A 13,022-nucleotide genomic window follows, 5' to 3' on the forward strand; every position below is an offset into this window, starting at 1 on the left:
CTGAGGATGCCAACCCGGATCTGCAAGAGGATGAGATGTCGGATTCAGCTGACATGTCTACGACAGATGATTCGGACTACAAGCCGTCTTCCGATGATTCAGAGGAGGATCCTGTCACTGAGCCTGATACTCCACCAGTCCCGCCACCTGAGTCGCCGCCAGCAGGTCGAGTTTTCCTCGTGTTCTGGGAATGCCTGGTGACGCTCTTCTCAGCTTGGTGCAGCTGTGGACTTTGTGCGAGCAGGTCACTGTCCTGGCAGTGTAAAGAGGTCGGAACATTGTTACAGGTCACCATACGATGCGAGGACTGCGGGAACCAAGGGCAGTGGAACACTCAACCTTTCTTTGGCAGAACAGCAGCTGGGAATGTGTTGTTGTCCGCTGCCATTCTCTCAAATAAAAACTATTGTATGTGCAACAGCTGTGTCATCCTTTCGGGGAAAATTGTGTTTTTAACATCTGGGTTGTCTCACCCTTTAACGAGACTGGCGTAGTCACCTTTTAAAACCTAATTACTTAAAAGTCTGAAATCTTAGTAACCCCACTCGGTTACATAGGCTATTGTATTCTTGACCCAGAAGTAGGCCTACTGCAGAGCATCTTGGTCACCACTCAGTAAAGAATACCAGCTGCTATTCCATGGTAAAGGCGTATTTGTTGTAAATTGTAAAATGAAGACACATTCACTTGAAGAGGTAAATTGACGTTAATTTAATGTAGTATTTACAAACAAAAAAAGAAAACAAAATTACCAACACATAAGTGCTTGTGCTATATCACGGGTTGTTGTTGGCATCCTGGAACCCCCTGTAATCAACAGAGGGAAAACTTCTCCGGACACAGCACACCACACAGGAAGGTAAGGGGACCCTGACATGTCTTCCCAGGTACTCGTAGCACCATCGCACAAACTGCCTATATGCGGTGTACCTCTTCCACCTAACAGTTGAAAGAGAAGGGGGAAAAGTTTGTTTTATAAGTAGGCCCACTGTAGCCTTCATGGCTGTTCTGTTGGTTTTTTTGGTAATGTCAGATCGTACTATCCAATTCCACACGAATTATTATACTCACTCTTCTCCCTCTACGTCCCCGTAGTCCTGCCGGTAGTGGAAGTAGGCAGTGCGCAGAACGTGCACGTTCATGCAAACTGGCTGAAAGCCAAGATGCTCTGTAATGCAGCGGATGCCTGCTCCACCCTCCTCTCTCCTCTCGCACACCCTCGATTGTTCACGGCAGCACACCGACTCGTCTACTGTAGGCATGGGCTCACACCTCCCACACGAACACCTAAAATGTTACAGGTAGAAGGAAGGGTCTTGAAATACCGGTAATCACTGTCAATGTCGAGGGTTGACGTGGAAAGCACTGGTCAGGACCTAGGCGAAAGGCAAACTGCTATGGTATGCCTAATTTGTATTTTTATGATTCCTTCATATTTTTTAAAAAAAAAGGAAAACTAACATCATTAAAAATAAAGATGAAAACAACGACAAGCACTGGGATATAACAAGAGTCCAATTGCGAGCTGTAGGCTAGGTCAGTTAGCCTTATGGCGTTGCTTATTATGGGAGGTGAAAACAGACAGCACACGCTCGCTATAAGCTAGGACTACAAATGTGGATATTACACTAAAGTAGACAATTAGGCCTATCTTACGGAGTCTACTCTCTGTTCATTGTCTGGAAAGTAAACAAGAAGGTAGTTACCATTCCACATGCTGTAGCCTGCCAAAGTCCCTTGGCATCCCACCGTCTGCCACAGCAGCAGCAACACCACCTTCATCCTCGCCATCTGAACTTTCAGAGTCGTGTGGCTCCAACTCTCCAAGATATGGCTCATACCTGTATGGCATTATGCCCCCACCATTATCCTCCAACATCGGATTGGATTCCTCCACTTCAAAAAAAGTTTCAGGATCCGAGGATGAGTCTGAGGAATCCATCTTGTTGACAGGCGATCGACTGACAGGTGTCAATAAATGTTCCGGAGTCTACGTCATAGGTCACATGACCGACCGTTGGCAAGCTCGCCAGCAGACCTCAAAAAACACACTTTTCAAACGCCGTACAAACTCAATTTCTCAAACATAATGATCAAAACCAACTTCAAGTGACTATATTTTATATATATTTTCCACGTGTATGTGTATATTCCAGTATTTTAAACGTGTCATGAGGTCTTTAAATAACTGCTGCATCTGCTCTGCATATAGTCAAAATATTATCTAATGGGTATAATCAGGACTCTAAATTAACTTTTTTCATCACCAGCCAAATTGGCTAGTAGATGTTTATCTTACTAGTCAAACACACACTCAGTAATGGGTCAAAACGGCTAGTAAGTTGGTCTTTTCTACCAGCCAAACTGAAATTTCACCAGAATTTGCCCGGTTGGCTGGTGTTAATTTAGAGCCCTGGGTATAAGGTCATACTGGTGATGAGTCTTTTAAATGACCTTAAATAACTTAAATAACTTTTAAATGTGCTGAAATAACTGCTGCATCTGCTCTGTATCAAGTCAAAATAATATCTAATAGGTATAAAGTCATACTGGTGGTGAGTCTTTTAAATGACCCATTGTATTAAATAATATCTAATAGGTATAATGTCATACTGGTGGTGATGAGTTTAAATGACCCATTTTATTATTGCACCATGTAGTTCGGCATTCCATAATTACTAGTGAAGGCCATTCATCTTGGCTCCCTGCATGCACACGCATACACACACACACACACACACACACAGAGACAGACAGACAGACAGACAGACAGACAGACAGACAGACACACACACACACACACACACACACACACACACACAGACAGACAGACAGACAGACAGACAGACAGACAGACAGACAGACAGACAGACACACACACACACACACACACACACACACATATTTAAAAACACACTCAAAATCATACACATTCTCAAAATCACACACACATGCACGCACACACGCAGAGAGATGGAGAGAGAGAGAGAGAGAGAGAGAGAGAGAGAGAGAGAGAGAGAGAGAGAGAGAGAGAGAGAGAGAGAGAGAGAGAGAGAGAGAGAGAGAGAGAGAGAGAGAGGAAGAGAGAGAGAGAGAGATTGAGAGAGATTTATAGCAGCTATGAATTCACCTGGCAGCTCAATAGATGGTTCGACATGTAAAAGGCAAGGGGTTATCCAGTGTACTTACGTATTTTATTTATGGTTTGTTTATATTTATTTATATATTGTTATAGGAATAAAGAGTACAGTTTGGTAAAATGCTAAGTCACAGTGATGACTGTTAGGGAGTTGGCACCCTGCTGAACGGCATTGGGAAGTTTCATACTGATGAGGAGTGTGTGCGTGTGTGTGTGTGTGTGTGTGTGTTTGTGTGTGTGTGTGTGTGTGTGTGTGTGCGTGCGTGCGCGCGTGCGTGCGTGCGCGCGCGCGTGTGTGTGTGTGTGTGTGTGTGTGTGTGTGTGTGTGTTTGTGCGTGCATGTGTGTGTGTGTTTGTGTGCGTGCGTGCGTGTGTGTGTGTGTGTGTTTGTGCGTGCTTGTGTGTGTGTGTGTTTGTGTGTGTGTGCGTGTGTGCGTGCGTGTGTGTGTGTGTGTTTGTGCGTGCGTGTGTGTGTGTGTGTGTTTGCGTGCGTGTGTGTGTGCGTGCGTGCATGTGTGTGTGTGTGTGCGCATGTGCGTGTGAGGAGTAGAAAATGAGATTCAGCGGGTCAGACAAAAAGGTTATTTGAGATGTGCTTAGTGCCTCCCGTCGAAAGTAAAACTGCTGACAAACTTCTTGCTTTTGTGTGTGTGTGTGTGTGTGTGTGTGTGTGTGTGTGTGTGTGTGTGTGTGTGTGTGTGTGTGTGTGTGTGTGTGTGTGTTTGAGCTTGACTCCTCCTTGACCTAATTTGAACACAGGATCTCCCGTACCATCAGGGAGACTAATTTAGTAGAGTAGTTAAGTGTGTTTTGACTTCAAGTCATGATGCAAAGGTCCCCTTTGGCATGGAAGTACCTTAGGCTCATACAAATAACTTTATCCAAAGACACAAGTGAGATCACTCTTTTCTTCGGAAATAGACAAGTTTTTTTCCAAAATGGCCGCCAATGCATCGAAAATTCTCAATAGAGTCTATAACTTTGCTTCTGTTATCGCTATGATGACAAACTTGGTGTCAAAGTATACATTTTTGGGGTCAAGGAATCCAATGAAATATGTCATGACCCTAAGGTACTTCTATGCCAAAGGGAAACTTTGCATCATGACTTGAAGTCAAAGGCCTAGTTTTTGGGCTTAACCATCCTACTAATTGGCTCCATTTATTTTATGCTTAAAACAAGACTTAGTGAGTCATTATGCTGATGCCATTACCTGGAGATCTATTTATGTTGCGGTAACGTCCCTGTGTGGATGGAGACTCTGAGAGAGAGAGAGAGAGAGAGAGAGAGAGAGAGAGAGAGAGAGAGAGAGAGAGAGAGAGAGAGAGAGAGAGAGAGAGAGAGATTTGTTGGAGGTTTGATCTTGTTGTACTCTTTCCTTTTCTTCTATATATTTTGCGCTAACGTCCCTGTGTGGGAGAGAGAGAGAGAGAGAGAGAGAGATTTGTTGGAGGTGTGATCTGGTTTTCTGCACTCTTTCCTTTCCTTTTCTTTTTCTGTGAGATGATGAATCTGCGGTTCTTCCAGGCGTGGCAGGTTTGTGGGTCCTTCAGACCAAAGAGGGTCAGTGCAGAGGAGACTTTTTTGTGATGGCCTCTCCCCACACACGTCTGCAGACTCTCTCTCAGTCTGTCCATATATGTCTATCTCTCTCTCTCTGTCTCGTCTGTCTGTCTGTCTCTCTCTCTCCCTCTCTCTCTCCCCCTCTGTCTGCACAATGAGACATGTCTGCCGACTCGGCCGTGAAGCACACTGTTCTAGGAATGTTTCAAAATGTTGTTTTCCAGGTCAAAGATTCAGGTCATGCAAGTGCATACACGCACGCACGCACGCACGCACGCACGCACAAACGCGCACACACACGGTACTGAACAGTGTGCAGTGCACCTCAGCCAGTGGGTGAAGAAAAAACAACTTATTAGCACTTTGCTTCACTTCTCTTTAGCAAGTTTGTGACTGTTGCAAAATCCTACATTCTACAGCAAATGTGATGGTATTATAGTATAGTCTATGTGGAAAAATCCTACTCAGCTCAAATATACATTTCATTATTTGCATTACCATACTCTTGTGCCTGAATATATGGCAAAACTATCATCCATTCACCATAGATTCCAATGTCTGTGCCCCAACATGACGTGTTAGTGATTGCACATTATGCACGGCCACAGATAGCACACATATTTGTTTTCATTTTGTTATGACCTTATGGGGGGGCAGAACCTTGCCATCCAAGGGCAGCATCTGGCCCCAGGGCCTCCATTTGAATAGCCCTGGCGTAGGGCTTTTTCTCAGCTTGACGGTTCTATCACAAGGCAATTTTATAGTCTGCTGTCTGGCCCTCAAGCCAAAACTCCACAGCCGTCTGATGCAGACAGTGTTGCCACTATTGTAGCTGAAGGTTTATCAGCCCTTGGGTGCCCTTGAAGAGACCTGGAGGGCTCAGAGCTGTTGGCTGATTTGTTTTGTGACCAGAAGCAGGCAACCTGCTGTTTCCACGTAGCTGGATAGTTTCATATGTGGATATTTTTTCCTCCTGGTTGCATTGGTTTTGCATTGGTTTTGGCCTTCCGTTTCCACGTAGCAGATATTTAAAATCCAGGTATAAAAAGCAGGAGAAAAAATATCCTGTTTAGGGGGCTGAAACGCATTTGTTACAATGGAGGATTTATTTGTATCCACATGTTGCATTTACACCTTAACAGGAGAAAAAAAATACCCTGCTAAAAAATATCCTGCTACATGGAAAGAGCACCCTAGATTCAGAAAGCAAGAGTCCCACCACATCCATATGTGTTTCAACTGTCAAACTCAGTGACCCAGCTGATCATAAGTAGATGATGTAATTAGTCAAATCACCTGAGCTGACAGGCAGACACAGGTAGGGGAAATCCATGACAGGGCATTTTCACTTTCCCTTTTCCAGTTTGTCCGACTTTGGGTGCATTCCAATATGCACACTCCCGTCCTCCACTTGTGCTTGTGGCCTAGCCTCGCATCCTGGCCCCGACTCCGTGGAGAAAACAATAAGTCTCCCAGCTGTCAGCCTAGCCAGAGCAATTTTTGGAGGACTATTTCTCATTCACCATCCCAATTGCAAATGAGAAAATGACATTAGAATTGTGCTTTTGCAAGATATTGAATTAATTTTGTGTCGTCAGTGACATCATCATGAGGTCACAAGCAGGCAAGTGAGCAAGGGAGGACGGAAGTCCGCAGATTGGAATTCACTCTTTGTCTCCCGTTGTATTTGTAGAGCCTTAATGTCACCAACTCATCAAAAGTTGCGCCTCATAGTCCACAGGGAGCGATGCTATTTGTATTCACATCCACAGTTTGCGCTTTGTCGTCTGTCTTAACCACACACACATTTATATCCACAGAATATTATGCGTACAGACAGAGAATAGTTTTATTCCTGTCATGGTGGTGAGGCGGGCGTGTGATTGAAGACCTTGATCTGTGTCTGAGTCATCCGGTTGCAGAACAGAGAACAGCGGATGGCCACTGGCCTGACACAAACACGTAATGTACTGAATATAAAACCAATGCAGTGGCTGAGGATGATGGACAATAAGAACTGTAAATTATAAATGTTGGTGAGAGTGCAGGTAATACTGTGCAAATGGAGAGATGGACAGGATAGGATGGGATGGGGCTTTCATTTGAATGATTGAAATTCTCATTTTCTCACTACAAGGCCCAGAGAGATAATACAAATGGAAGATGTTCTTAAACATGACATCCGTTTTTCATCTCGTAAATGTGTTTGTGGAAAGTGGAAGAGAATGAGAGAGGAGATACACACACTGTGTGTGTGTTTGAGAGGGAGAGAGAGAGAGAGAGAGAGAGAGAGAGAGAGAGAGAGAGAGAGAGAGAGATAATTGTGTGTGTGTATGTGTGTGTGTTATGTTGAGACAATAAAAAAATGTCCAATTTATTTCATGGCATATTTTTCTTTACTTACCAACTCTCTCAGACTCGCAGATAATAATGGCAAGGCAATGGCTTTGGGTGAGGGAGTCAAGCCAATGATATGTTTCTAGAACAATCTATGATAAACCACCAGTGTGTGGCACCTTGGCTATTGCTTCACTTTTGTCCTCGCACTGCTCCGTGGGAGCATAAACGAGGGGGACGTGACTGGGTGAGTTATGAATTTAATCTTCTACGACTTCATGGGCATAATTCAATACCAGGCGATTCATAGCAAACGTAAATGCGTTTGCAGAGGTGCGAGCTGTTAGAGAGAAGATAACAAGGCCTGGAAACACCACACATACACACAATGATTAAATTATGCGTTTGTGGATGGCGTGGTGGAAGCCCATATGATATCACAATGGGCGTTCAAACTCATCAGAGGCACCCAGAGTGAAAGGAACATGACAGCATCGGCTAACTAGCACTGGCATTCTAAATGTGGCGGATGTATGGAGGTGAGGTACGTGGAAAAGATTAGCGTTCAGCATCATGATTTAATACCATTTAAGCCATTTCACATTTCCCCTTTAACATGAACACCCATACATTATCAATGACCACACTGCTGTTAGCACATTAGAATAAAAAACGTAATGGTTATAATTGTAATTCTAACATGATAAATATATAGGTAAGTGGAATAATTGAATATTGCGATGTATAAAATATGTGAGTGCATCAATACAAATATTTACATTTTTGACGAATGCCTGAATGAAATGGAGTGGGTGAAAAATATCTGCACTGCACTGCTAACTGTACTACATCTGTACTGCTTTGCTGCACTAAATTGCCAATAAATAAATGAACTTACTTACTAACGCAAACAGCAGGACAAAAAAGCTGTTTTGGAAGTCTTTCATCACTGGCACTTCAACCAACACAAAAGTGGCCCAATTTGTGCCTTTGACTTGAACGTCAGATGTGGCCATTGAAATTCTGACAGGTTGCCATGTCTGCGAGATAAAGCGCCAAAAGGAAACTATTGATTTCTGTGGCCTGCTGACGCCACAGTGTAGCAACTTAGCGCCCTGAAGAAGTTGAGTTATATGTGACTGTTTTACATAATGTGTTCGCTCCCAGAGCCATGGCAATGTGATTTGTGAAAGTCTATCAATAATGTGATTGTGTGTGTGTGTGTGTGTGTGTGTGTGTGTGTGTGTGTGTGTGTGTGTGTGTGTGTGTGTGTGTGTGTGTGTGTGTGTGTGCGTGTGTGTGTGTGTGTGTGTTAGGCAATAAAACTGCAGGAAATTACTATGCCATGCAATCGTGATTAGCATGTCCCAGAGGGATAGGGGGAAGAGAGAGAGAGAGAGAGAGAGAGAGAGAGAGAGAGAGAGAGGGGTGAAGTGTGGGAGCAAGACAAAGAGTGGCGGAGAGGGGATCAGGGAGCGATGATGAGAGACACATGAGAAAGAGAGAGAAGAAAAAAGGATGGGGGTGACATGGGTATGAGAGAAAGAGAGAGAAGAAAAAAGGATGGAGGAGACATGGACATGAGAGAAAGAGGAAGAGAACACTTTCTCATGCCCATTCTGAATTTCTCTCCAAAAGAGACAATAAAGGATAATCTGAAAAGGATAATCTAATTCTAAATCTAGGGGGGGTTCTCTAGAAGGAATACTACTACGAGTCAAGACTCAGGATTTACTATGAGATCTCCTTAATTAACTTTGAGTTTGTCTTAATTGGTATTTTAGTAGTACAACATGCGAGATTTAATTTCAGGTGTAAATTGTCAGTCTTTATTTTTTATTCCTCAATGTTGTAAGAGCCTCTTAATTGAGGTTCACTCCCTTACTATCTCTCTTTATCTCATTTTCTCTCTGGCTCTCATGGTCGCTGGCTCAGCCTTGGCTGGCTCGTTTCTTCACCACACATCGGGGCTCTCATCAGATTTGTCTCCACAGTCATTGGCTGTATCTCAAAGTCAAGGATCCCGGCCTTGCTAGGACGTGAAACTTCCAGTGATTGGATACTCCGCGAAGTTCACCAAAGAGTATCCAATCACTGGGTGTTTCACGTCCTAGCAAGGCCAGGATCCTTGACTTTGGGATACAGCCTGTGTCTACGTCCAAAACCTGTGGTAGGCAGTAGCAATGCCTTCTTTAGCAGTATCTACCACTCAGTGCCCTGACCATTAGCTTTTATGTATAGCCACTGTCACTAGTAAGCACAAATCAGACATACCTGTATTACAACTAGAGATGCACCGGATCATGATTTTTAGGACCCTGCCGGATACCGGATCCACTGCTTAAGATCCTGCCGGATCCGGAACCGGATACCGGATCCTACGAAAGGGTTGAAACACATAGCCAACTCGCACACGTGGGCCCTTTTAATTACGTTGGCGCAAACTATTTTTAAGACTCATTGACTTACTACCACACTGCCTTCAAAGGCCGCTTCCAAAGGGCTTTCACTCCATGCAGCGATTGGGCTTGTGAAAGACTGACTGAAAAGCCTAGGCTACGTAAAAAGTAGAGATGCCCCAGATCCTGATTTTTAGGTAACTGCCGGATACCGGATCCACTGCTTAAGATCCTGCCGGATCCGGATAGTCTGAAAAACCGTATTATCCTGCCGGATCCGGAACCGGATCTTGGATCCTGTACATCTCTAATTACAACACCGTTATTTATTTAAAATGTAAATGTTGTTAGCCTCTCGTTTTCTGTCATTGCCTGCTCATTCCATTGTTGTGCCCGTCTTCGATCATGACCCGCACCTGTCTTCTCGTTTACCCTGCTAGCCTCCTGTCCCCTTGTCATTGTCATCACCTGCATCCCATTTTCTCATGCCCTATCATGTGTCTGCTTGGTCCCATACCCTTGTGTATTTAAGCCTGTGTCTGTGTGCTGCATCTGTGTTCTCGCTCCAAAAACTCTGACAATACCAGCCATTCATTTATTTGTTTATTTGGATAGGACAATGCACATTAATCAATACATCAGCTTGAGAGGTTCAATATAAACATGCCAGAATTAGCATAGATGCTAAATTCAATCTTTTGTCCATATTCATATAAATGTCTTACTTTTGACTTAAAATCACATTGTTGTCTCTTTGTCTGGGAAACATCTTACTCAACTGAAAATACATGTATTAGGTATGGTCTGCTTTCACACCTCCAAAGACTTTCGGCTCGGTCTTGGTCCGCTAGGTCCGAAGCAGAATTCGGTGGTTTGCATTCAGATCAGCCCAAAAGGTCCAGACCAAATAAGGGGTGTGAATATGCCCTAAATGTTTCCCTCTGTAAGTGGTTATGTCACCTCAGATTCACCGTAGATATCCCTTTTTCAGAAGCACCAACCACAAAGATGGCAATTGATTGATTCACATCTACTACTGTTTTCTACTTTCTGCTTTCTACTCCTTCTGACTCTGAATGCACACTCCCGGTGAGGTTATGATTTCCAATATCCAATTCATGATCAAATATCACTGAGATGACCCACAGATGGCTATATAAGGCCATTTTTTGTCAGAGGTACTTAAAGAAAATGCACTTTGATGTAGCTTCCATAAATGTAGGCGTATATTGAAGACACGCCACTGTTACTGTTCAGCCTTATTAGCATAGCCAGGGGCGCCGCTAATAATGTTGGGCCCCATTAAAGATTAAAATTTTGGGCCCCCAAAATGAGAAATTATGTTATCAGCATCCTTGGAATCTGTAACACCTTTGCCCCCTCGCGGCACCCCTGAGCATAGCCTTTCAAAGACGGGAAGGTAGTTGGCATCTCTTCTTGTACGCATACTGTTAAGACAGGTTCAGTGGAGTGCCAAGGCCCATTCAACTCTCTGTGTCTGGTATTCCTAGCATTTCTCTCTCCCTCCCTCCCTCTCTCTCTCCCCTCGCCCAAGACTCACTTCAAAGGTTTGACAGCGCGATAACAGCAAGAGTTTCCTTGACTCTCTGTAATCTCCTGTGCAGGTAGATAGAATTGGATGCATATCACCTCATACATCATCTGATATTCATTACTCACAGGTCTCCATATTCACAAGAGGTCTCCCTTTCATTTCACAGAGTCCACCTCATCACCATATCGAAAATATTCTTTTCCAAGCTGATGAAACGAAAAAACAAAATAAGGTGAGTAGGCTACAGTATAGCTTAGTCACTTTCTATAGGGCCCAACTCTCTGCTCCGGCTTTTGGTTAACAGACCATTGTTTCATCGGAACTTTAAAACCGTGCATATGAACAGGTTTGCAAGGTCAGAAAAAGAATTTCACAATGTTCAGCTACCCGAGTGGCTTTGTGTACTTACTTGAGTTTCTACTTTTTATCTACTCAGTAAAGCTCTTTGAGGTTGAATGGCATTCAGACATGAACAAATAGCCCTTTATGTACAACTGCTTTCTGTACAGAGGTAGAATTGTTTCCACCAGTAGAGTGGTCTTTGCTCTTTCAAGAGGCTCTCGGACACATTTTTCTGTTCATAGTTTTGTCAGCTGTCTGTCTTCATAGTTGGCCTTGTATAGCACACTCACAACCAACACATTTGTACACACACAAACACACACACACACACACACACACACACACACACACACACACACACACACACACACACACACACACACACACACACACACACACACACACACACACACACACACACACACACACACGTACACACACACACACACACCTCCCTATTTCCACAGTACCCCAAGTGATGCATATGTATCTATTACGACTTCCTGAGCTCGTAGGAAATTGTCTCTGTGATCTTGGCATGTAGGTAGCCTGCCCTGCTGAGCGGGCCATGCTGAGCTGTGTCAGAGATATTCTAGACAGAGATGACTCACTTTGTTTCTTTTCCGGTATCCACTTTATGTCGGGTGAACGCCCCTTTAGGTTAGGAGACCTTCGGAGTCTTGAGGTTGAGAATAAATGAAGTCCCCTTAGTGCTGTAGATGGCGGTAGCTCACGGCTTGTGCAAACACCTCAACAAGAGAAAAAGAACACACACACACACACACACACACACACACACACACACACACACACACACACACACACACACACACACACACACACACACACACACACACACACACACACACACACACTCACACTCACACACTAACTAACTAACTAACTAGCTAGTTATAACAACTCTGAGAAAATCTGGGAGAATGAATCCTTCCTTCAAAACTGATCCTGGAACAGTGGAAAGCTGACAGCTAGCTCCTGCTGGAGTGCCCAATATCTATGGGGAAAGGAGAAAACTTGCACACTCTAAAAAGCTCACAAACAGAAGTTTTAGTCCTTGACTTGAACCTAATACCGTATCATATACATGCACGTTCTGTTTACGAAAGTTCGGGAGAAGCGTAATGAAATTTGACAAGTTTAAATCAACACCTGCTCTGTATTCCCTGCTCGTCTGTCATTCGTCCATTTCTTGCGCGCTAGTACAGACACGCCTACCTGAATCTCATTTCCTTTAATTATCAACACTGTATTTATTCCCCACTCACCTGCTCCAAGTCCTATCGCCCCCTATCTTCATCTTCTCGTTCGTTTTATCCAGGATTCCGCCCTCGCGCCTCCTTGGTTCCGTTCGCTCTCCCAATAACCGGCAAGGGGGTGTCTGCTCAGAGCTCACACATATTCGCGGGCGCGAGTATTGTCCGAGCTCTCAGTTGGAGCCCCATACTCCCGAGCCCATGCATCGGCTTTTAATCATAACCAGAATTCGGGCTCGGTAGTAATTTCAGCACCATGGCCAGCGACCTTGCCCAACACGCTATTTTCGCTATTTGCTTTTAACTCATGTTCCTCGAGTGCAGAGGTCCAGCGACCCCGTAAAGCACTTTCATGATTTCTCGAGTACAGTGGTCCAGCAACCTCGTAAAGCACTTTTATGGTCGCTTCGCCG

At 44.1% G+C, this 13,022-nt stretch overlaps 1 protein-coding gene across 1 annotated transcript; it reads right to left on the minus strand.

The window, feature by feature from the left end:
- Positions 1–635: 635 nt before the first annotated feature.
- LOC134461510 (uncharacterized) lies at positions 636–2,162 on the minus strand. The gene is made up of 3 exons (XM_063214417.1): positions 1,707–2,162; positions 1,072–1,287; positions 636–939 (listed from the first exon to the last, which is right to left on the minus strand). Exons 1-3 carry the CDS (start codon positions 1,940–1,942, stop codon positions 777–779), a joined length of 615 nt encoding a protein of 204 aa, XP_063070487.1. The 5' UTR covers positions 1,943–2,162; the 3' UTR covers positions 636–776.
- Between the last annotated feature and the right edge of the window lie 10,860 nt (positions 2,163–13,022).

Source organism: Engraulis encrasicolus, chromosome 13 (assembly GCF_034702125.1).
Source record: "Engraulis encrasicolus isolate BLACKSEA-1 chromosome 13, IST_EnEncr_1.0, whole genome shotgun sequence".
Classification (NCBI taxonomy): domain Eukaryota; kingdom Metazoa; phylum Chordata; class Actinopteri; order Clupeiformes; family Engraulidae; genus Engraulis; species Engraulis encrasicolus.